The sequence below is a fragment of the Poecilia formosa genome, unplaced genomic scaffold, assembly GCF_000485575.1.
Source record: "Poecilia formosa unplaced genomic scaffold, Poecilia_formosa-5.1.2 Scaffold79, whole genome shotgun sequence".
Taxonomy (NCBI): domain Eukaryota; kingdom Metazoa; phylum Chordata; class Actinopteri; order Cyprinodontiformes; family Poeciliidae; genus Poecilia; species Poecilia formosa.
The window spans coordinates 1,843,289-1,865,870 of NW_006800018.1; the positions used below are offsets into that span (position 1 = coordinate 1,843,289).

Consider the following 22,582-nt stretch of genomic DNA (forward strand, 5'->3'; position numbering starts at 1 on the left):
CTCGGCTTGACGAGTGTGTGATGCCGCTCTTCACCTGAAAAAGTGTATTTGGGCCGAAGTTCATATAATGGTCCTATTTGCATTAATCTCGCTTAATTCTTTTCGGCTTAGTGATGACAACTTACCTTTTTGCGTCGAATGAACTTAAATGTTACACATGTTTGACTTCAAGGAACTTTCAGTGCATCAGTTTTTTGACCAATTTTAAGGTATAAGGATGTACATCTTTGCTGGTCAGCAGCATTCGGTTGTGCTGACACAACGTCAAGATGGAAAGACATCAGCAATGAGATTAGACAAGCAGCCGATCGTATTAGATCAGTTATCAGGCTATTATTAAAACAACTGGAAACCGTCATTTTACTGTAAGAAATAATATCAAGTGGGGAAAAAAAATTGGTGGAAGATGAATTTGTGGTTTAGTGATGTTGAAAGAAAACGTCCAACAAAAGGAAACCGTAGGCTTCACAAAACGGGTGAATTGTGGAAACTGTTTAGCATTATTTGTTGCAAGAGTCTATATTTAAAATCAGGAAGACTTTTTTCAGATTAACTGTTTTGTTTCTTAGAAGTTTCTGACTTTACAGCATCAGAAACTTTAATCCTTTATTCATAGAAAGTTAGCAATTTTGCTAGCAGACGCTATTCAATTTTTTCTTGTAAATGTGTGAAATTACTCTTGAGATTTTTGAGATTTTTTGGGGTGGAAAACTCCTCTCTAGCCACATTTTGTTTTCTTTGATCTACAAAACCTTTTTTGAATGATGATACCAAGTAGATCCCAACTTAAATTTTCAGACAGCAACAATTGGAGTCTTCTGCCACCGGTCCCAATCATAGTAATTGATATAACATTTTTCCTCCGTTTTAATCACACCTGATGGTGATCTCCAGGAGTTTATGCACTAAACTACTGTCACCCTACTGGCTAATTTGCTGAAACTGCACGATTAAGCAGGAGTTCAGGTGTTTCTAATTGAGCATTCGGTGAAGGGCAGACGAAAACCCCATTTTCCTCAAACAAACTGATCAAACCGTATTTCCCGTATTTCTCTGTGGCATACACAATTACTGCCTGTAACAGGCCGACATCGATTTCCCAGCAACATCGTTGCTAACGTTACAAATGTTGTGCAAGACTGATCTCTTCAAGCAACCTTCACTTTTACCCTCGGGAAACAGATCCGGACAAAAGAGCATAAACTCACATGTTTTATGTTCGTCCGATTGAAACTCAGATGCCCAAAATCCTTTGCAGTTCCACTCTCTAAAACGCCTGAATGTCGATCAGTGGTTTTCCCAGTGCTGCTCTGTTAGAGCCCATGTGCGCCAACTTGCCCACTGAACCAGAACCGACTGCTTCCCAATTCATTGTTGTTGTTTTGTTTTTGCCGGTTTCCCGAACAGCCTCAGTGAGCTTCATCAGCTCACACTAAGAGATACAGAGCTCTAGTGTCTGGGATGAAAATCATGTCAGCTAAATAAGATAATTTAACCGTCTTCCGTTTTTACATGTTGGTGAAAGCTCCTCGCTGTGGTCTGACACGCTGCTGGTTGGAAAGGCAACGCGTTTGAAATGTTTGCATTCAGAGCAGTTTATGAAAAGCAGGCTTTGAGGATTTCTTGGTTCTCTCTTTCTCTCTCGCCTTAATTTTTACTCTCTTTCTTTCACACACACACACGCACACTCACTGTTTTGTACGGATGGAAACCCCTAGGCCATGTTCCCGGGTTTAGCTTTGCTCTGAAGGGTGAAGCTAAACACTTCGTACCTTTGCTCTTTTAATAAAATACAATAGTGGAGCTTAACATTCAACACCACCTCAGCGCTGCAGGTTTTGCTGTGGAATGAAAACGTCAGTGAAAAATGCAGCACAGAAGGACGTGAACCACATAGATGCTCGAGAAATTTGCCAACTAGTGACCAAGTGAAACAAGTTAACTTCCACGAGGCACGAGTCGCTCCTCCCACTGCTCACGTATTTAATTAAATCTATAGGACGAGGATGTTGAGTATTTTTCATTCTCTTAAAATTTGGTCTTTGGATTCACAACTGTAGGACAAGAGTGGTGAACTCATCTCTGTCCTGAAAGGAGACTGAAGAATAAAACAGCTGGATGAAAAACTCACTGACATCGATTCTGTTGACGCTTCAGGGAGGTGATAATTTGATATGACAAAGAAGTAAGCATCAATTCAGGATTTAATTCATGTTAGAGCAAGAGCAGAGGCTTTGATATCCTGGGAGGCCAAAGGTCCAGCCTCAGTCTAATATACTCCTCTGAATGCTTTTGTATCTTTTTTTTTTCATGTTCTTACATTTTGATGTTTCCTTTTATTGTTTGTTTCAAACTCAGAATTGTCAAACTTTTTGTTGTTGCTGCTGTTAGAAAGGTGGGACAAGCTGAGTGAATCCAAACTGTATTCTTGAAATGATGATAGATTTATTAAGTGGTAATAGAATTCCAAACGGGAATTTAACCCCACGCGAAAAGAAACGCTCCTCCTCATTAAATGATTTACTCTGGTTAACCACGTCCCTTTGGAGATTTGGAGTCCGTCTCAATAAATCACATTAACAGAATCTCTTTGACAACAAACCCCGACTGTGACCGACTCACCTGGTTCAAGGTGACTGAGGGTTAAGAACGTTTTCCCCCACGAAACACGTTTAAACTGAGTTTAAAAGTTTGTTCTCCGATGCTCCACTAAACATCCCTTTATCAACTAAGGACGAGACATTGTCTTTTCTAAATGACTTATTTTTTTAAAGGAAGAAAAAAACAACATTGTTGTCAAAAATGAGACTGATGTTTTTGTAGGCAGAAGCAGCAGTAGTACTAGTGCTTTCAGGGAAATAATGTTATGAACCACTTTGTGAAAGGATCCTCTTCCAGCCACCGCCGTGTTTGCTTTGCTTTCACTTGGGAGGGAACATGTGCTGCCTTAGATAAATAACACTCCAGCACTGAGTCCCTTTGCCTCTGACTCTGTGGCATACACAATTACTGCCTGTGACAGGCTGACATCGATTTTTTTCTTTTTCTAATAAGAATTCCTCGGAATAAACTTAAAAAGGCTCAGACACCATAAATAGTGCACGTACAGTATGTGCCATTGCTATAGAAATACTTTCTCTGTTGTTTACGTGGATTGGGATAAGTGCAAGCAGATACTGAACAATACAACATCCACAGCTAGTTTGAAATGCACACTTACCAACATAGAACGGTTCCGAAAATTGTAAAGCACAGCAAGAAACATAGCATATGTTCTAAAATGATCTTTAAACAGAATGCAATGAAACAAGAACCATCATGGGCTACCATCACTACAAGATTGGTCTTTAAGAAACTCTGAAAATGTGCCAGTCTGACCTTTCAAGCATTTAAAAATTAAGCACATGTTCAAGAATGTAACAATGTCGTCAAACTTCCTCATTTTCCATTTTTTCAGAGCATGGCAATGATCTAAAAGGATTCTTGTCCAAAATTTGACTTGCATTGGTCACATATTTTTCGAGGCCTGATGGCCGTTGATGTCGTTTGAAACCAAGAGGACACGCAGCAAATTTAATGGCAGGTTTGTCTGTTTGTCAGGGATAAATTAGAGTTTTCTTTCAGTTAAAAGTACATCCTTATTGTCCATATTTTTGTGTGAACTCGCTATCATTTCATTTTTCCCTTTGTTTCGACTCACCATCTAGCTGAGGTGTTTGGAGGCACTGGCTACCCCAAAATTAATGCTTTTAAAGGTTCGTCTCCTAGCAATGATTGCACCAGTGGGTAGAACCAAATAGAAAACACAGGCTTTCGTTTTCTTTTACAGTTGTATATATTTATTCTATCTGAGCAGTCTTTGGCGCTACTGCATGTGGAAAATTGTATTTTGAAGGGATTTAGCGGTGTAGAGAGTTTGTAAAGAGGATTATTTTCTTTTCTATAGCTTATTAAGATTACATTGTTAGGTTTAGCCTGCATGCTAATGGTCCAGGCTGTTAAGAATCAGGAGTGTTTTCTTTTCTGGATAAACCCAGTTGAATTTATTTAATTTTTTTTTCCCTTTTGGGGTGTTAAGATGTAAAGAAGTCAACAAATTCTGCTTTTTGCTTGTTTGAGTTTTCTGGAAAATGACAGAAGAATAAAGTAAAAAAAACAAAAACAATCACCTCACGGTTAACATTGTAGACATTGTGCATTACTCCACATTGGCCTGCCTTACATTCTGCACATGTAACATTTGCATGTTCCCAAAACATGCTGACTTCACTGATCAGTCTTACATTTTTTTATCGAGTCAACCATAACCTTTCGTTCGCCCTGCTTAGTTCAAGATTCTTTTTTTTCTCAAAAGAGCTGAAACCTCCACGGGAAAACTACGCAGTTCAGGAAAAACAAACAAAACAAAACAAAAAAAAAATAATAAAATAAAATGCTGGAGAAGTCTGCTGCTGTTGGCAAGAAGGCGCAGTTGGTCAGATGTGCTGGCCAGAGGCGACTCAGCGGAGTCGACTGCACCCAGGCCATTCTTTTGTATTGCTGTCTTATTTAAATGTGCACTTAGATGGAAGCTACTGCACCAAAATGTACACACAACAAAATCTGGTGTTTATCTTTTGCAAATAGTTGCACATAGTCAAAATAGACAGAGGCAGCACTGCTACATGGAGCTCTACCGTCAGGCAATCCTCTGCAGCACCGTTAAGAGTGAGGTACGTCAGTAAAAAAGCACAAGATGACTTTATTTGGCTCAGCTCTGAAGGCGAGGCTGCAACAGTGCAACGCATACAACTGGAAACTCAGCGGCGTCTGGAAATAAGACTCGGGTTAACACTGCAGGAGCGATTGAGACTTGTGGGTGTGTTGGAATCTGCAATCGCTACGAACCCGGCTGCAAACCGACTGCACCTTAACGAAGCAGACGAGCTGACAAAAAACGCACAACGAATGGAAAACAGAGGGGAAGGAAGAGCCGCGGGAGCAGCTACGCGACACGCCGTCGCATGGTCTCTCTTTAATCTCAGCCGTGCACATTTAGCAGCAGGACGATCTGAGAAGGAAAAGCATTACAGAGGATTGCAGCGGCACAAACTTTGTTGGCTTTTTGCACACTGGCAGCACAAACATGCAGCGTCACATTTCTACAGGCCCTCTTGTCTCAGTCACAGCAGCCCGAGTAGCAGGGGAGCTGTGAGTTTTATCGCCAGGCCACCGGCGTCTCAAAGCAGAAGGACACAGATGCTTGCTCATTCATTCTCTGCTGGAGGTGCTGCTGTTTTAAACTGCCACAGCTCACTTTTTTTTCCCCCCCACTCAGAGACTCACTGACATCACGCGCTGCATTTCATCCCTAATTAATCTTTAGTATCTTACAATTAGACGTATTAATGCAAAGCTTCTGTGTTTTCCTTCTGTCTCTTTTTCGCTAGTTGCTGAGCTAAACCTAAAGGAAATGTCATGTTAGGAAATGCAAATGAGAGCTGGGCTTGGAGGAAATGACACATTCCTCTCAGATGCACCAGAATTATTTAATACCATCTAGATACTTTTACCTTAGCGACATACACATTTTGAATTAATCAGAATTTGTTATTTCTTCCATATTTTTTTTTTTTTCATACAACAGTCCTACCTATCTTTGTCTGGAGAATGAGATGAGGCCTTTCTGTCTGGAGAACAAGGGGAGACTTCTCATAGAGAAAGGGACTCAAATCATTTTAGGGCACTCTATTGGATTATAAAGATACCGATTTACTGACAATTGGAAAATGCTCCAGGAGGAGGGCTGTTTGGGCTCACGCAGAGCCGCAAAGATGGCCGAAGGTTCTCTGTCTATTTCATAGCAAACAAACCAAAGAAAGAGGAAAAACACCAAGGTCAATTCTTAGCTTGTAAAACCTCCCTTATTGACTTCTTATGTGGCGAGTGGGAGCCTGCAAATAGAGCCAACAATGCCTGACCTTTAAGATTAGATGTTCTGCAATGACTTCCCCTGTGCTTACAAAAGAAAGGAAAAAAAAAATCATTTTTTTCCCTGTTTTCCTTTCAGTCTTGATATTAATATATTTCCCCAGGTGCCTCTGCTTCTTTAAAAATTATGTGACATATTGATTTGTGTTTACAAAATAAATGCTAAAATTTAACATAAGGTCGACATAAAGAGAGCCGCATAATTATTGCATTGATTAGTTTTGGAAGGTTAACTCCGGTCCAGATTTGTGGAAGCGCTGAATTAAACAAAAAAGGGAACAAGAGGCGAGTTTTAGAACATAAAACAGTTAAACGTGCCGCGTTTACTGAAAATAGAAATTGATAAATATGTTTAAAAAAAAAAAAAAAAAAAAAGAGAGAAGCTTTTCCGTTTATGTAAACGACCCGTCGGAAAGCACACGCCCAAAAACAAAGTGAGCGCAAATGGAAAAATCTTTGATTTAAATCTTTCGTCTCAAAGCATAAACACACATGGCCTTGTCAGAGACACACACACACACACACACACAAAATCCCATCCAGCTCCGAATCATTTCATGCTCGTCTAATGAGCAGCGCAGCAAAGCTACAGTACGCTATGAAGAAAATCAATCATGTAGAACATCACGGCATGCCAAAGGATTGTCAGATTTGTCAGCTAATTTCATGCTAATTGAGTCCCCAACCTTGGTGTTATTTTTATCCATGTTGTGCCTCTGATCATGTGGGACTGTGGGCTCTCTGTTCACGTGTCTTTAATTACATTGAAAACATCAATCACTCCTTTTCCCTTCTCTTGTCAGTACCTGCCAAGATAACGAATATATCGAAGGACGTCACAGTGAACGAGGGCAGCAGCGTCAATCTGATGTGCCAGGCGGTGGGACGACCTGAGGCCAGCATCACATGGAGGCATCAGTCAGCCAGAGGTAGAGAGGACTTCTTCTTTTGTTTTACTGTTTTACCGTTTCTGCCCCCAATGCTCGCCAGCAAAGTTTTATTTGATCAAGCGTCTTGTAACCCAAAACCTTTATTGTTAAGACCTGAATCTGTTCATTTTCAGGCAACTGAATACTTCTGGTCACAATGTGAAAGGAAAAAAAAATACAAATTAGGAAACTTGTAAAAGTTTTAAGATGGGAGAATAATTTAAAGAGATTCATAATCATTAAGGTTGAATCATAACCAGATTGTAAGTAGTTATTAAACGTGCAAAAACAAGAAACGCCAGCAAGAGACAAAAAAAAGAGGAGAAAAATTCTTTAAAAAAAATAAAAATAAAAAAATTGTCGCCAAGCTGTTCGCCAGCTGATGGACAGGTTATACTTATTAGCCTTAACAAGTCGAAATCTGCACATAAACTAGTTTTTTTTTTAATGTTATTTTCGGTCAGGCTTTCACACTGTCATGGTCCCAAGATGGCGAAGGCAAAACGTCGTTCTGTCTTGCAGAAGAGCGTGGCGGAACATGAGCTGGACCAGCGAGGCCGGTCATAATGATCTGTCAATGCAGAGTTTGGAAACATTAACCATAGCGAATGCGGAAGAAAGTTTTATCTTGTGAGCTTCAGGTGCAGGGGCGTCATCACACCATGAAGATGTTGCACTGGGCTGGTGACCCTCTTGTCTGAGGATCCCTCGTCTGCATGGTGAGGACAACGGCAGGACTCAAACCTGTCTGACGAAGCGCTTCACCCAGGAGATTAGACACGCGCGAGATCCGACGCCCCCTACTCATCGACCATGTCTGGCACTGGTTTTATTTGTCAACACAAAACGCCAAATCTTACATGTACATGTGAGGAACTAAGCAACCAGCGCTTTGTTCAGACGACCGCTTGCTGACTACCGCAAAATAAGCATCAAGCCAGAAAGCATAACCCCGGAACGGACCCGATGTTCTGTTCTCTGAAAGCTCTGTGAACTGTTTGCGTGTTTTTAGTGGTGAGTCCTGACACATTGATGGAGCTGTTGCCAATCAGTTTCTATGGCAACGGGTCAACGCGAAGAGTAGCCGACACAGAGATCGAGAAAAAAAGAGAGCAAGTGATTTTGACTAATTCTTCTCCATTGTTTTTTGGTTTTTTTTCTTCCCATTCGCTGTGGCGCACCGCGCCGAATTTATTCCTACACGTCCAGCTTTCATTTTGTCAACAGCACTGTTCTACCTCGGGAGCGCGGCTACAGATGTCGAGTAAAAAGGAATCATCTTTTTGCCTCCGTTGTGCCCATAAAACGCCGGACAAATTAGAATTTGAAGAATATTAAAAAAAAAAAAATAAAAAATAAAAAAAAACAATCACAGGAAGGTTCCTAAAACCCTTGAAATCTGCATCTTTATTTTAACAATCAAGTTGTTCTCTGCCTTGCAGTTCTGATCGCTTTGAAATACAATGCGGACAGCAGACTTTACTGTCAGTTCGGTTCAGAAATCCTGAGTGCATTTTCACTCCTGAGAAGCAGTTTCCCTTCAAGTACAGTCAGCTTTAGTGCACTAAAAATACTGGCAAGATTTAAGCGGAGGACAGAAAGTTTTCTGGGATTGTACAGCCTGGAGATGAACATTTGAAAGGTCATGTTGGCGAAAACAGCAGGATTAACAACGTGATGGCTGCTCCGTGAAAAAGAAAAAAAAAAAAAAAAACTGGTCTCTGTATGTCAAAGTTCCTCCACTATGTATCACTGGGATCTAGACTTTGCATGCATTGCACCTAAAATGGTAGAGTAATAATATCCTCTAAAAATACAGAGCCATGCGTCCCATTGTGTAAGGGTCTGCCTCATCCCTATTACCCATAATGCTTTGCATAAAATTTCGCTCACCACATCCAGAGCAGCCGGCTTCACCGTAAACAAGGAACACCACAAATAAATCTAAACGTCATGATCTGATGAATTATTGCCCATCAGAAAACATAACTTTACCCATTATTTCTAAAACCTAAACTCATCCCTCATCTGCTCTCGGCAGTGCTGTTAATTCTTTCGAGAAGCTGACATTTCTTCTCTGGTCTGTCATCAGCCAAGCATCATGTGGAATGAGGATTTTTCCTCCCTGGGCTTTTTACCTCTATGAAGTAAAAAAAAAAAAAAAAAGAACGACACCTGCAGAGCTTTTGGTACTCGGTTTAAATTTAGATTCCTCAGCCCCATTCATTCTAATTCCTTGTCTGTTGGCAACCTGTTGGAAACTAATGCTCTGGTCACAGGAGTATTCCCGCTTTCCCTTTGGTTTCACGTCATTTATTTCTTCCACTGCTGAAGACATAAATTAAACTTTGTCTGACAAACGGTACGTCCGCAAACAGGTAGAAGTCTGCAAAGTTGTCATGTTCGGAGCTCTCTGAGTTTCACGAGGGTTTGTCACGGTGCGCGTGCAAATGTCACAGCAGACAAATATGGGAAGTTACATTAAACTAAGTTCCTTCAAAAATACCTTTGCCTGCTAGCGATGGTTAATTACCAAATCAAACGGCTTTACTCTAATTATGGTTATCTGGCTGAAAGTGGCAAACACAATGGCTCTTACTGCAACAATGATTAAGAAGACGGCAATTCATTTTGAACAAAAATCTAAAAAAGTAAGATGAAAAATAGTACATTTTCTTTTTTTTTCTTTCTTTTTTTTATTATGTCCTGTGTGACAGTGAGGCACTCCAAATTGTTATCCAAGTGCCGAGGAGAAGCCCATCAGATTTACCTTCACATCAGTGGAACTTTACAGCTTTCACTATGATGTATATCTATATAAACCTTTGTTATAAATTTCTGTATTCATTACGCAAATATAATGAACATAGAGATGGAAAAGAAAGGGGACAAACAGCAGTTTGCTTATCTTTGTCAAAACATATATTACTCCGTATTTCTTTTCTTTGTGTTTTAGTGACTCTCGTCATTAGGACTTTATACGAAACGTGTGTTCAGTTCGCATATAGTTCAGTGTAGAGAATCTGCAGAGTTTACTTCATAGGAATATCTGTTTACACGCTAAAGGCCGCTTACTTCCAAAACGCTGTTTAAACATCTACCTCTTTACACCTTTTTTGTTGCGTTTCCAGCCGAATTATTATTTATGATGACTGCAGCCAGATTTAAATCTACTGACCTGTTTTATTTCAGCTTGAGTAATTTAGGTAGTTGGAGCTGCACAACCTGTGGCCTGACAAACTGGCTCCAATCAAATTAAGACTTGGCTGGTGGCCACAGCTGTTTTGGTGTTTTCTTGGCACATCACAGCCAAAGGAAATGCCAAGAAGATGCGCGCGCGTGTGTGTGTGCGTGCGTGTGTGTGCGTGTGGGTGCGCGTTCTCATCTTCATGCATACTCGTGTGTGCCGTGCTCTAATTGTGTCAGTACTGCGCTTCCCACTGAGCATTGAGCAGCGTGAGTCATGTGCTGCTTCTCTATAGGATTAGCTGTTCAGCCTGGAAATGACAGGCGTGCTTACAGCCCAGCTGTTTCCGACTCCCTCCCCATTATCTCCAGCCAGTAGAATCTTTCCCACAAAGCCAGGTGGATCACCGTAACGTTTCCGATCCATCATTTTTAAAAAATCACTCCGTTTCCTCTTTAAACCCTAAACTTGATGGGTTTTGTTAAAAGTGAGCCGTGCTTCATTAACTTCCATAATTTCCAGCTGCAGCTCGCGGGTTGCAGTCGTGGCAAAAGGAATTTCACTTGAAACGATTTCTCCTGGCATCCGAATACAGACAGCTCGACGTGTTGCCTGTAGGTGTGTTTTGTTTCTGTGTTTGTGGGGGGAAAGCGTAATGGATTATCTTACTTGACATTTCTCTGAGTTGCATGAAAAGACAGACTACGTAGAGAAATGTTTAGGCGGCTAAGCAAATTCCCGTTGTCACACGGAATCTTAAATGGCTTTTCCCGCAGAGAGGCATTTTCCCGAGCTGCTCCTCATGGTTTGCTTTCCCTCGTTCGTTACCAGCAGTAATGGACTGCTCCCTTTGAGGAGAGCACTCACGGCTGTTAGATCAACGCTACAGGAAGCGACCTTCTCCCAGAGTCCAGCTCCACTCTGCCAAGCTCTCAGATCTTGCCCTGTAGCCGCTTTGTCGTTTGACGGTTGTTGTCGTTTTGTTTTTTTTTTGTTTTTTTGTATGAACTACCAATTAAAACAATTTCACACTCACAGTTTGCGAGTAACAAACAACAACTGTAGCACGGCAGCTGTTTGATACAGAAGCAAGCGCTGACGTTCCACTTTCCGGCTGACGTGTGACATTAGGAAACAGCCTCCTGCTGCCGAGGAAACGGAAGCAAATAAAAACGATGGTGTTTAACTTGAAGGCTAGGTAAACCGAGCGGCCATCATATTCCACAAGATAGTAAATAATATCCCTGCTCCGCCCCGCCCCCCTCCTTCCACCACTAGCTGCAGAGAGGCTCTCGAGCCACAATAATTTGCGCCGATAAATCCTGCACTAGATGTGTTGACATAAATGAGACTTGTGTGGAGAGCGGCAGACCATAAATGTGTAGCCTCATTGGCCCTTTACTTAATATATGTACCAAGCCAACTTAAGTCACCATTATTTTATGCAGTTCAATGCTTAGTCTCCATCTGAGCACAAGGGGACTTCATAAATTATTCAGCAGCGTCCTCTGATTCCAGCAGCAGGTCAGCAGAAGGATTAAAAGGTTTATAGTTTGAGGAAAACTGTTTGTTTAGGGACAGCGCAGTTCAGATCCCTCCAGCCTATCAAGGGTCAGTCCAGCAGATGTCCAGTGGGCAAACAGTCTGCCAGATTCCACTATGGAGTCATTTCTAGAGGTGTTGCACGTGACTGCAGCTCCAAATGTCATCCGTCCGTCCGTCATCTATGCCTGCCTGTCCTTACTGGCCATGGTTGTGGGTGGACAGGTGTGATACACCCTGTCCAGGGTTAGAAGACAACATGAAGACAAAGGACATGGTCCTTTGGAGACGGACCATGAAGACAGCCCTTGTCTTCCATGCTCCCTGCACGAAATACAATTTAGATGAGATAACTAGTGGTGGGACTCTTCATACGCTGAATTTAGTAAATTGTAGTTAACTAATCCCAATTAATCACATTTAAATCAAAAAACAAAGCTAAGCAAAAATATTGACGAATCAACATTTTTAATTCGGCAACCCTTTTCTGCTGCCAAACTAGTCAATTAAATAGACACATGAGCTCAACCCCAGCCCCAAAGTGGTAAGGGTTTTCCCAAAATCCAAACAGGTTTGACATTTTTTTTTACCTCTGGAATCAAAGCAAAAGACTAAAATCAGATATGTACAGCGGAAGATTCCCTGTGAGCCCTCCAGCAGGGGCGTTCAAGGTGCGTCCCAGTTGGACGAACCACTTCACCTGATTTCTTTCGGTGAAGAGGAAACGAAGGGGGAACTCGCCCCAAAAACAACCCACAGAGGATCTCACCTCAGATGCTGGTGTTAGGAATCTATTTCTGAGGACAGAATAGATTGAAATACGACAGAAATTCATTTTATTGTCCCATTAATGGACAATAAAATGTATCATATAAAATACATAAAAACAGAATAAAGGGTAAAATGCTGTCGACTAACGGCATGATCTAGATTAGAGCTGGCAGACAATAAGTAAGCACAGAAACTGAATGATTTTTGAGTAAAATAACAGCCTCAGTACTTGAGCATAAATTTACAAAATAATCATTCAGTTTCTCTAAGCTCTCCTGAATACATCACTACCCCCCACTACCCCACCCATGTGGAAAATCCAACAATCTGCAGGTTTTTTTTTTTTCTTTTTTTCTTACCAGGTAGGATGAGCGATTCTGTTAGAAATATATAAAGAGAGCTTGCGGAGAAATCAGATATTTTCATACGCCAAATAAAAAGATACAAACTCATTTTTTCCCCTCTTACTGTCCAAAGTTAAATCCAACCAAACTTTTCTAGTTTTAGCTTAGAATTACCAACATTATTTCTATTGCTAAATGCCAGAGAAAACTTTGTAACTTTCCTTGAATTCCCTTGACATAGTGTCTTTTAAACTGAATGACTTCAGTCAAACATTTTTTATTCTCTCCCACTTGGTGGTGGTTTCATCGTTTGTCTGGCATTTGTTAAGAATTAACATTGATTAGAATTTTTTTTTTTTTTTTTTTTGAGGCAGAAACAGCACAAAACCAACAGCAAGCATAATTCTCTACAGAGGCTGTGTGAAGCTCAAGCATTCAATGACTAACTTTTTAGTCGGTGTTTTCTTGTTCTTACAAATCTGAAGGGAAAATTACCAAAAGGTGCAATTTAAAAAAAAAAAAAAGTGCAAGTTTTAAAGCTGTGTAGCTTTTACGTGCTTTTTAAACAAAATACGTGTCCAGTTTGCACATCGGTGAACTCCAGAGTGATCTTTTTCTTTCATATTACCTGTAATTGTCATTTGATTCATATTTTTAATAATGTTTTCATTCCCCATAGTTTGTTTTTACGTAGTAATGTCGTCATGTGTTTCTCACATATGTTAGTCTCCAAATTTCCATGCGGGAAAGTTTGAGAGGGCAAAGAGACGAAAACCACTATCTGATATTCAGATGAATATTTTTAATGGACTAGAGATGAAGTACATAGGAAAACTATGGCTGAATGAAAAACACAGACTTGTGTAGGACTAAATCGTTCAACATTAAATGAATAAAAACACGTCTTTGCTTTGTATATCAGCATGCCGGCTCTTTGCACGGCTCCACGGCGCCTCCTGGGAAGGACCTTGACCTCTCTGTCTGACCCTTAGAGCATCAGTCAGAACAACAACGATTCTCTGTCGCGCCTCACCAAAGCTGTGCAACACAGACAAATCTTTACAAACTGAATTCGCGTGAAATCTGATTTAAAGTCAGCGTGTGCGCCATCGGTTGGCGCGTTCCACAGGATCTGGATCTGGATTTGGATAAAAAGCCCGTCGTTAGATGTAATTTAGTGAGGTTTGACGACTTTATCAATTTTTGCCTCCTTTAATAATTTCGCAAATGTGTCAGTAGTTAGCACCCGAGCTCCTATGTGCGCTTGTAGAAAGAGCGAACGCCAACAGAGTCAGCAGAAGTGCCACAGATCACGACTGTAAGACACCATTTTACAGGACGACTTTTGGACAAGCAGCCTTCTCTGTTAGGAGCTGTCAGCTTTGGTGCTCACTGCCATCTGATTTTAAGACCATGTCTGACATTAAAATGTTCATTTTACGGCTTAGGAATTTACTGGAGATAAATCGGAACTGTACTCATTATTATTCTTTCAATTCATTCATTTTGAATAGATTATTTACATCACTTTTTAATCATTTCACTGTATTTACTGTTGATCTTAACTTTTCGTCAAATATATAACTCTTAAAGGTCCTTTTGTAAAGACCGGAGTTGTGAATTAGCCACGGCTATGAATACAGAAGAACGTATCTGAACGTCTTGATCAATGTTTCTTGTATCTGTTCTTTATCAAATAAATAATACACATATGTAATCGTGAGCTTTAAATGCAAAAAAAAGAGGAAACAAAATTATTTTAAGCACAAGTTAGACCGCTTGAATAGAAAACATTTACAATAACCCAGCAGAGATCACTAAGTTGTAATCATAGTGTTTCTATTTACTAAGTAAAATTGCTCAGTGGTTTGGATGAGTGACTTTAATCTGACTGATGGTTTGCAAATAGTTACGTGTTAAATTGCTCATTACTGGAAAGAAAGAGGTTTACAGTAAAAACATTTCAAGTAATGTGTTTCTAAATAACACGTTGCTGTCATCGCCGCAAACAACTAACATCCAGAAATAAGTTTTCTGTTCCTGCCGCTGATTGTGTTGCATCACAGCAATCTAATTAGGCTGCATGCAGCTGAATTTAAAAGGGAACCTCACTGTTTTGAACTGATTCGTAATTGGATCGTGTCAGACTGAATTGCTTTTTATGTAACTGGAAATGAACTGGATCTGTTTTTTTTTTGTTGTTGTTTTTCTTTTTTTTTCTTTTTTTTCTTTTTTTTGGGAGCTGGTTAAATCAACTGAATTCTGCCCGAAAAGAAATATTTGGCATTAATGAAGGAAACTGAGCTGTTTTTATTTATTTTTTTCTTCTTTTATTTCGAGGATTTCATATCACATCATATCCTGTCAGTGAAGCTAAAAAGGGCAGAATGTGCCCTTAAAGTTTACCCCACCCGTTACATCACAGCATGTCCTGCTGAGGACAAACGGTTTGGTTTGTGGCAGTTTGCAGAAACAGGCATGATCAGATGCTTTCGTGAAACATCGTAACATACAATAATTATGTGGAGCTAACACACAATGTCAGTTTTACACGATAACAGCAGAGAAATGTCACATTGTTCTCCAACTCTGTGCAGCGTCGGGAATTCGACAGATGGCATAAACTAACCGAGACAGGAGACATCTTTTAAATACGATTCATGAATAAAATCAATTATATTAAGCAATTGCAAAGCTTACTTGTGTGTGTGTTTTGTTTTGTTTTTTTTTTTTGTTTTTTCCCCCCCAATTCTTTGGAATTTGTGGGTTTAAGATTTTGACATTAAACAGTGAGGCGCGATGCTCACACGGAAGCTGAAGGACATCTTTTGAGGAACTGGCAGCGCAGAGAGACTGTGACAGAAGCACAGCAGCCCAGACAGCTGCTGTCAACTCGGGATTATTCTCCTAAACAGTGTCACTCATGGTGTTACACAGCAGAAAAGAAACGCACACTTTTCTAGTAATGCCGCCTCGAGATAAGGGAAACGCTGAGAAACACGTCTTGGCGCTGGCGATGCAGTTATCACAGGGAGCAGAGCAGAGGACGTATGTTGGTGTTCATAGTGTGAAATACAACCATACATGAGGAGCAGAAAATAGGTTAATATGTCGTAAATGTAAACTTACGTGACATTTCACAAATACGCATGTTGTTATTCCTTGACGAGTTAAAATTCCTGACGACCAGCCAGCGTCGTTACTGGATGACTGCATTTCTTGACCAGGATTTTTATTTGATAGACCTTAAAAAGGATGTCAAAGAAGAAGAAAAACATATTATTATTATTTTTTTTTTTTATTCTGAGACTCAATGGCAGACAGACTTGTTAAGGAAGAGAGAGAGAAGCAACTTAAAGTCAAGATTAGAGGCAGCGAGGAGGTGTGTAGGAAGAACCTGGACAGCAGTTCTCCGGCAGAACAATATCAGAGATGTTTGGTCAGGAATAAAGAGGATCAGAGGCTGCGAGCAGGAGGACTGAACAGACGGAGGTCTGGAGCCAATGATCTGAACACATTCTTCATCAGATTCAGTTCAGGAACAAGCTCGCCATCCTCCTCCCCTGCTGAGCCAGAGCAAGACTGCAGGTCCAGCAGTGTGAGGTCCAAGAGGCAGGATGACCACCGGACCGGTCAGCAGTTCATCAGGGGGGCGACGCAGAGGCAGAACCCTGCATACGAACATCAGAACAGTCTTAATTATTATTATTAAATGTACTGGTATACACTGAAGGTAAACGGACAGGCTGGCAGAAAACAAAAAACAGAGAGATAGCAGACTGAAAAGGCGTATTGTAAACTGTACCAAACTGCAGAGACAGGCAGAAACAGAAGACGATCAGAGGGCCAGAGCAGCAGGAGGAGGAAGAATATAAAATGTCACAGGCTTCCAAGCAAAACAGAGAAAATGCTGCAGAATGACATAACGAGTGCCCAGGGGAAGAGATGAACTGGGAAACCAGGATAAACTGCCACAAAGTCTGCACGATGTCAGCATCGTAACGGTGAGAAAAAAATCTAAATGTCCTCAGGTGTTCACTTTTATACGATCAAACGTGAAAAAGGTTTGAATATTAAAAAGATATAAACAGCTAAACAAATAAATAAACAAATTGGTGTAAGTGGACTCTTGGGCTGACAAAATATTTATGTAAGGTCCTTTGGGAGGATTTTAGATTTCAACAAAATGCAGACATGACTTTTTTTTTTTTTTTGATCTGCAAAAAAAGTTTTATCTTACTCATTGGGTTGAAAGCAGTTCTCGCTTTCTTTTAAGAGCAACATGTAGTCCTGACCATTCTTTTTTTTTTTTTCCTAATAAAAGATTTAACATCGTTTCGATCAGGTAAATATTCCATCCGCTCATCATTTGTACATTTCCTGTTATCCATACGGGGGTCGCGGGCGAACAAAGAACACAATGGAGGCACGTTGAGGAATGGCAAAGCTCACGCTCAGTTCTTGAAGTCAGTAAAAACATTTTTGTTTTTTGTTTTTTTCAAAAAAGATTTGTTGACAGTAGTGGCCCTTATTCGCAGGAACAGCCCGGGAAATGGGCAGAGGGAGGAAGGAGGAAAGGATGAAACAAAGGCTTCAAGGTTTGCAGAACTCACAGAGAACTGCACACCGACCCGGTAAATATGTTTTAAAACAGAGCAGTTCTTTTGAAACAGGAGCCGCCATTAAATAGAACGTTTTGATATTTAATAACATGACGGCTCTCTGGGTGTGCCTGGTGTCTGTAGCCTGGGGCTGCTGAGGTTCACTACACTTTACTGCTTCTGGGCGCTGTGTTGTACCTCTGGGTGGCAGACATGCACGCACAAACACACACACACACAAAATCCACTCAACGCAAACACACGCAGTCACTCGCTCACACAATCCAAAAGGCTGAATATCACACAGATACGAGATTTCATGTTCTACCTGTGTTCTGCCTACTTTGATTCCAGAAAAAAAAACGTCTTAGTTTAATAATTCAATCACACTTTTAAGACGCCATCTCTCCCCTTGCATGCTGAGGCAATCAGCCTCTGCTAAGCTGCTGGCTTTACAAGTGGACAGACATTTTTACAGTCAGTTTAATTTATTCTTCAGTAGAAATGAAGAAGCACCGTGAACTCCGGATCTTTGAGGGCAACGTGACAACATCTGTGAAAAGTTCAAACTCAGTCCTGACAATGAACGAAACACACCAGTGAATCCACCCAGGAGTGACTGAGAAGTAAGAACTGAAAAGTCTTTGGCCAGGTCGGAGCACAGACCCTGATCTCGTTGAAGTGAAGAGACGTGAAATGGGCTGGAAATGGAAGAAATGTCTCAAACGTCTTGAGGTGAAAGTGGGTCAGAATGGCTTCAGAAAGCAGCTGACTGGACTTATCATAACCGAAGGTCATAAGACGAGCGATTAGGGATGAGGCGCCATCGTTTTTTGTTTTTTTTTTTCCATCAGCTACAATCCAGTTGTTGTTGGTTTCTTTCGTTTGATGAATTAAACAAATTTTTTTTGGTGCTCACCATAATCAAATCTTGTTTTTTCACTTTTCACAAAAGCAAAGAAATAGGCTAGACATAAAAATTAGTTAAAAAGCAACAATGTTTTTTTTTTTTTGAGGGGGGTTGCAGTTTTTATATTGAAAACAGCTATTTAGCTCCGAAAACTCTATTTAGCTCTGAAAACTCTATTTAGCTCTGAAAACTCTATTTAGCTCTGAAAACTCTATTTAGCTCTGAAAACTCTTAAAAGATTGTGTGCTAAGAGTTACAATTACTGTCAATATGTACATAAAACCCCGTCTTCCATTCAAGCGTCTCACATTGTTGCATTTATGAACATCTATAAATACATTGCTCAAGCGGGGCATGCGGTCTTTTTGATCCTGATTTTGGTTTACAATGCAAACCTTATGACAACAGAACAGCTTGTGCTTCTCCGTTAGAGGCTGGTGGACAGAACTCTGGGAAATGAGCTCTCTAAATAAAACTCGTCCAAATCACAGAGCGCAGCTCAGGTTCACCGAGGACGATCCTTCCGCATCCACTACAGGAGGACGTGCATCAAACAGACATCAGCTTGCAATTTTGGTCATGTAAACTTTATTAAGTGAAAAATGATTACATTTATGACCATCAGTGAAGCTCAAATGCCTGAAACATTTTTTTTTTTAAGTCTTTGATTTTCTGGAGAGATTGAGCTTCCTACTTTTTTTACAGTCTGTTGTTATGCAGTGAAAACATCCGCATCGATTATTGATTTAGAAGTAGCATCCTGAAGCTGATTCCTCCCGGGTATAGTCAGATGCTGGTTTTGCTCTTTTTCGGGAGTGTCTTCCCTGCACCTTCAGTTCAGTTCGCTGGGAAAAAAAACCCCAACAAACTTTTGTTATTATTCTGTTACTTTTTATATTTGAACACACTATATATGGTGCTGTACATCCAGTGTAACCCTAAGTGCCAAGAGACACCTAAAATCTAAATGTGTTCTCAAAACTTCCAAACATCTCCAAACTTCCAAACATTTCCAAATTTAAAGTTTAAAAAAACTTTAAATTTGTATATAGAATTATCAAATCAGATTTCAGATGTCTGCGTGTAAAGTAGATGCTCTATACGTGCGATGTTGACCATGTCCCCATTCCGTATCTCCCTGTAGAGTTTATGGAAAATTAGCTGCATCAAGTTACCTGCTGTTTTATTACTCACCGAAAGGCCTGTGAGAATAACAGACTGTTATCATCATCCATGTGACACAAAAGCTGATGTCATTTTCACAACATACAAATTTTCAGATTCATCTTGGCTTTAAATGAAACCCACTCCGTCTCACTCACTCTTCCCACAAGGACAACTCTCTATCCGACTGCCAGTTATTGCAAGTATATGTTGCAAAATAAAAAATTTGATCATCTAGACCCAAGGACCACCGGGGGAGTCACCTCTACCTCTACAGGAACAACGTAGGCCCTGCATCGCAGACACAGCCGTTGCTGAGCAACAGGGTTGAATCTTCTTGCAGGGCTGCTTTTGTATAAATACAGATTTTGTGAGCTTATACGTTGTGCGTAAGGTAGCAGGTGAAAGCGTGAGACTGTTAAATCTGAAGTGGCTGTTTGGGAAGAACAAATAATTGTTCTCTGCGATTGCAAACATACTGTGAAATACAAAAACATGCACGTCTTGATTTTATTTTATTTTTTTCCCCCTACTAATTATTGTTTCCAACAGAAACATTTTACATTTTTTTTGTTGTTTGGCTTCGATGAGCACAGTCACCGACAGCTAATTAAAAAAAAAAAAAAAAAGAACATGTATCAATAAATGTATCATATTTATTATCAGATGTATTAGATTTAGAAATAGCTTGGTACAAAACACAGTATGATCAGAATGTAAATTAGATTCTTGGTGCGACTGTAAATGTCATTTCATAAAGCAGGTATTCGGATTGCATATTCCTCAGCTGTAATTGAGGGTTATAATTCTCAGAATGACTAAATTACTCATAGGGTCTTTGTGTGGAGACTGTATCTGTCTCTTGTTCTGCAGTGTGTGTGTGTGTGTGTGTTAATTTCCCTCCGTGTTATGAATTGTGCCACAGAAAATATGAAAACAGCTCTGTTGTCTGAAATAAAACTGCTTCTTGAAACCCACTTTGTTACATTTAAACAAGTCATAAGTTACATTTACGTTACAGTCAGTTAATATTAAAGACGATATCTTGTTTAGGAATATGTCTTGACCGTTTTCCAGTGGTGGCCAAGCAGTCAACGGCGTTAACCTTAGGGAAACAGACATTAAAAATTTATCGTGCAAATAACCCGAACAGTGGCTTGTTTGTTTGTGTTTTTTTTTTTTTTTTCCCCGATTTGTCCCAGTAAGCTTTCCCTTGTGTTGAAATCCCAGTCTGACAGTCAGAATTGAGGCTGTTTGTCTCTCAGATGTGGCAAAAGTAGGATGTGGTTGTGTGAGCGCACTATGTTGATGTAGATGTGTTGGTGCCTGGTGGGAAACCTGAAGCCTTCAGTCAGCCGCACGCTTAAAGTGCTCTGTAGAAGAAGTAAAAAAAAAAAAAAGAAAGAAAAAGCATTCAGAGAAAGTGCTGAAGGAGAAAGGGGAGCAGGTCTGGAGCGAGTTTGTAAATGTAAAAACAAATGGCTGGAAGAAGAAGAAGATGCACCAAGATGGAACTGAACTTTGCAGAGGAATCTAAAGAAAATATTAGTTCGCCGAGACGCTCCGCACATGAAATGTGTTGCTTTTTACTCCAACACAGCCGTCAGAAAGCTTAAGACAGGTGCAGACTGTTCCAAATGACTGGCGTCTGCTGTTCTGTCTTTCATTATTAATCTCAACAGTGAAGTGATAAATTCCTTCCTGAAACTGCACCATTAACAACGAGGGGAGGATTTGCATGAACACCTGTTTCCCTTTCAAGAGTTTGAAAGAGAGAAGGGTCTTATGGCCTCTTATCTGGAGACTCGGGGTTAAGAGGAATGATGTTTCTTAATTAACCGTTATATGTCAATATAATGAGATGTTGAAATACCTGTGTCATCGAGGCACTTTGTCAGGAGAAACACGGCATGTCTTCATTTATTCGAATTGGATTCTTGGCCCTTTGGAAACCTTTGGCAAACTGTTTCAATGAGATGTTTTGCAATGTTTTTTTTGTTGTTGTTGTTTTGTTTTTTTTTTCATTATTCACTCAAGAAATTTCAGGGTCCGCTATCACTGAATTAAGTGAGATGTTGCCTCTGACTGGCTGCCTAATAGATATTAGGATTACTAGTCTATGACTGATGGGATGTTTTCTAATTCACTGCCAGCAATCCAATTACTTACGGACAGAAGAGGAGCTAAAAACCTTCCACTGGTTCCTTTGTGAAGCCACACATAGCAGTAAGATAGCGGTTGCTCTCGACATTAGTTAGTTTATGACTTCATAAAGAGATCCAATATTAAATAAAATATAATTGTAAAACTGATTATGTTACGATAGGTGATCTTTTTGCGAATTTTAAATTTGGTTGATGATTTTAAACTCTTAGGTGAGACAAACGAGATGGAAACACGTAGAGTCATGATGCGTGGGACCGAAATGCAACAGGATCCAGGAGGTAAATGATGACGACAAACATAACAATGGCAAAGAAAAACTAAACGTAAGGCACAAATAACACATCTGACATAAATAAACGACTACTAAAAGCAAAGACAGAAACTAAGGCTAGCAGAGTAAACAGGAAAGCAAACACAAAAAGCTCAAACAACCCGGGATCCTGACATATAGTCTGTTTTTCACAGCGCTGCATGTAGAAGTTTCTTCTTCTTCTTTTCTATTATGGCAGATTGCGAGCAACTTTAAGGTGCATACCGCCACCTACTGCACAGGAGGGTGTAGCAACACTAATTTACCTCTGTTAAATTCTATTTTTTAATTTTGTATTCTCAAGAGAAATAAATAATGCCTTTTCCTTAATCTGTAAATATCCACTTTGTTTCCTTCGTTTCCCAATATTCCTTTAAGACTCCATTCTTGACTTCCTCCCTATTAAATACAAAATGTCATTTAAATAGGCATGGCCTACTCTTAATCTGACCATTATTATTTCTTCCCTTCTGTTTCTCTCAGTAATATTTCTAATTAATACTGACTTTTGTACTTTATATAGTCTTCCTTTCTTATCTTCATTCCACCTTTTTTTGTCATTTTTCTATTTCTTTACTCTTAATTGCATGTAGAAAATAGAGGAGTAGACGATTTTTTTTTTTTTTTTTATGTATGGTGAATCAGAAACAGGTCGAAACGTGTTGTTTATTTGCATATTTACCTTCTC

At 40.0% G+C, this 22,582-nt stretch overlaps 1 protein-coding gene across 2 annotated transcripts in view; it reads left to right on the forward strand.

Annotated features, from left to right (window-relative positions):
- opcml (opioid binding protein/cell adhesion molecule-like) overlaps positions 1 to 22,582 on the forward strand; it is a 252,612-nt gene that overhangs the window by 200,643 nt on the left and 29,387 nt on the right. For both annotated transcript variants that reach the window (XM_016673588.1, XM_007556485.2), the window contains one exon: positions 6,774 to 6,899. In XM_016673588.1, coding sequence (XP_016529074.1) covers positions 6,774 to 6,899 — 126 coding nt within the window. The remainder of the gene's footprint in view (positions 1 to 6,773; positions 6,900 to 22,582) is intronic.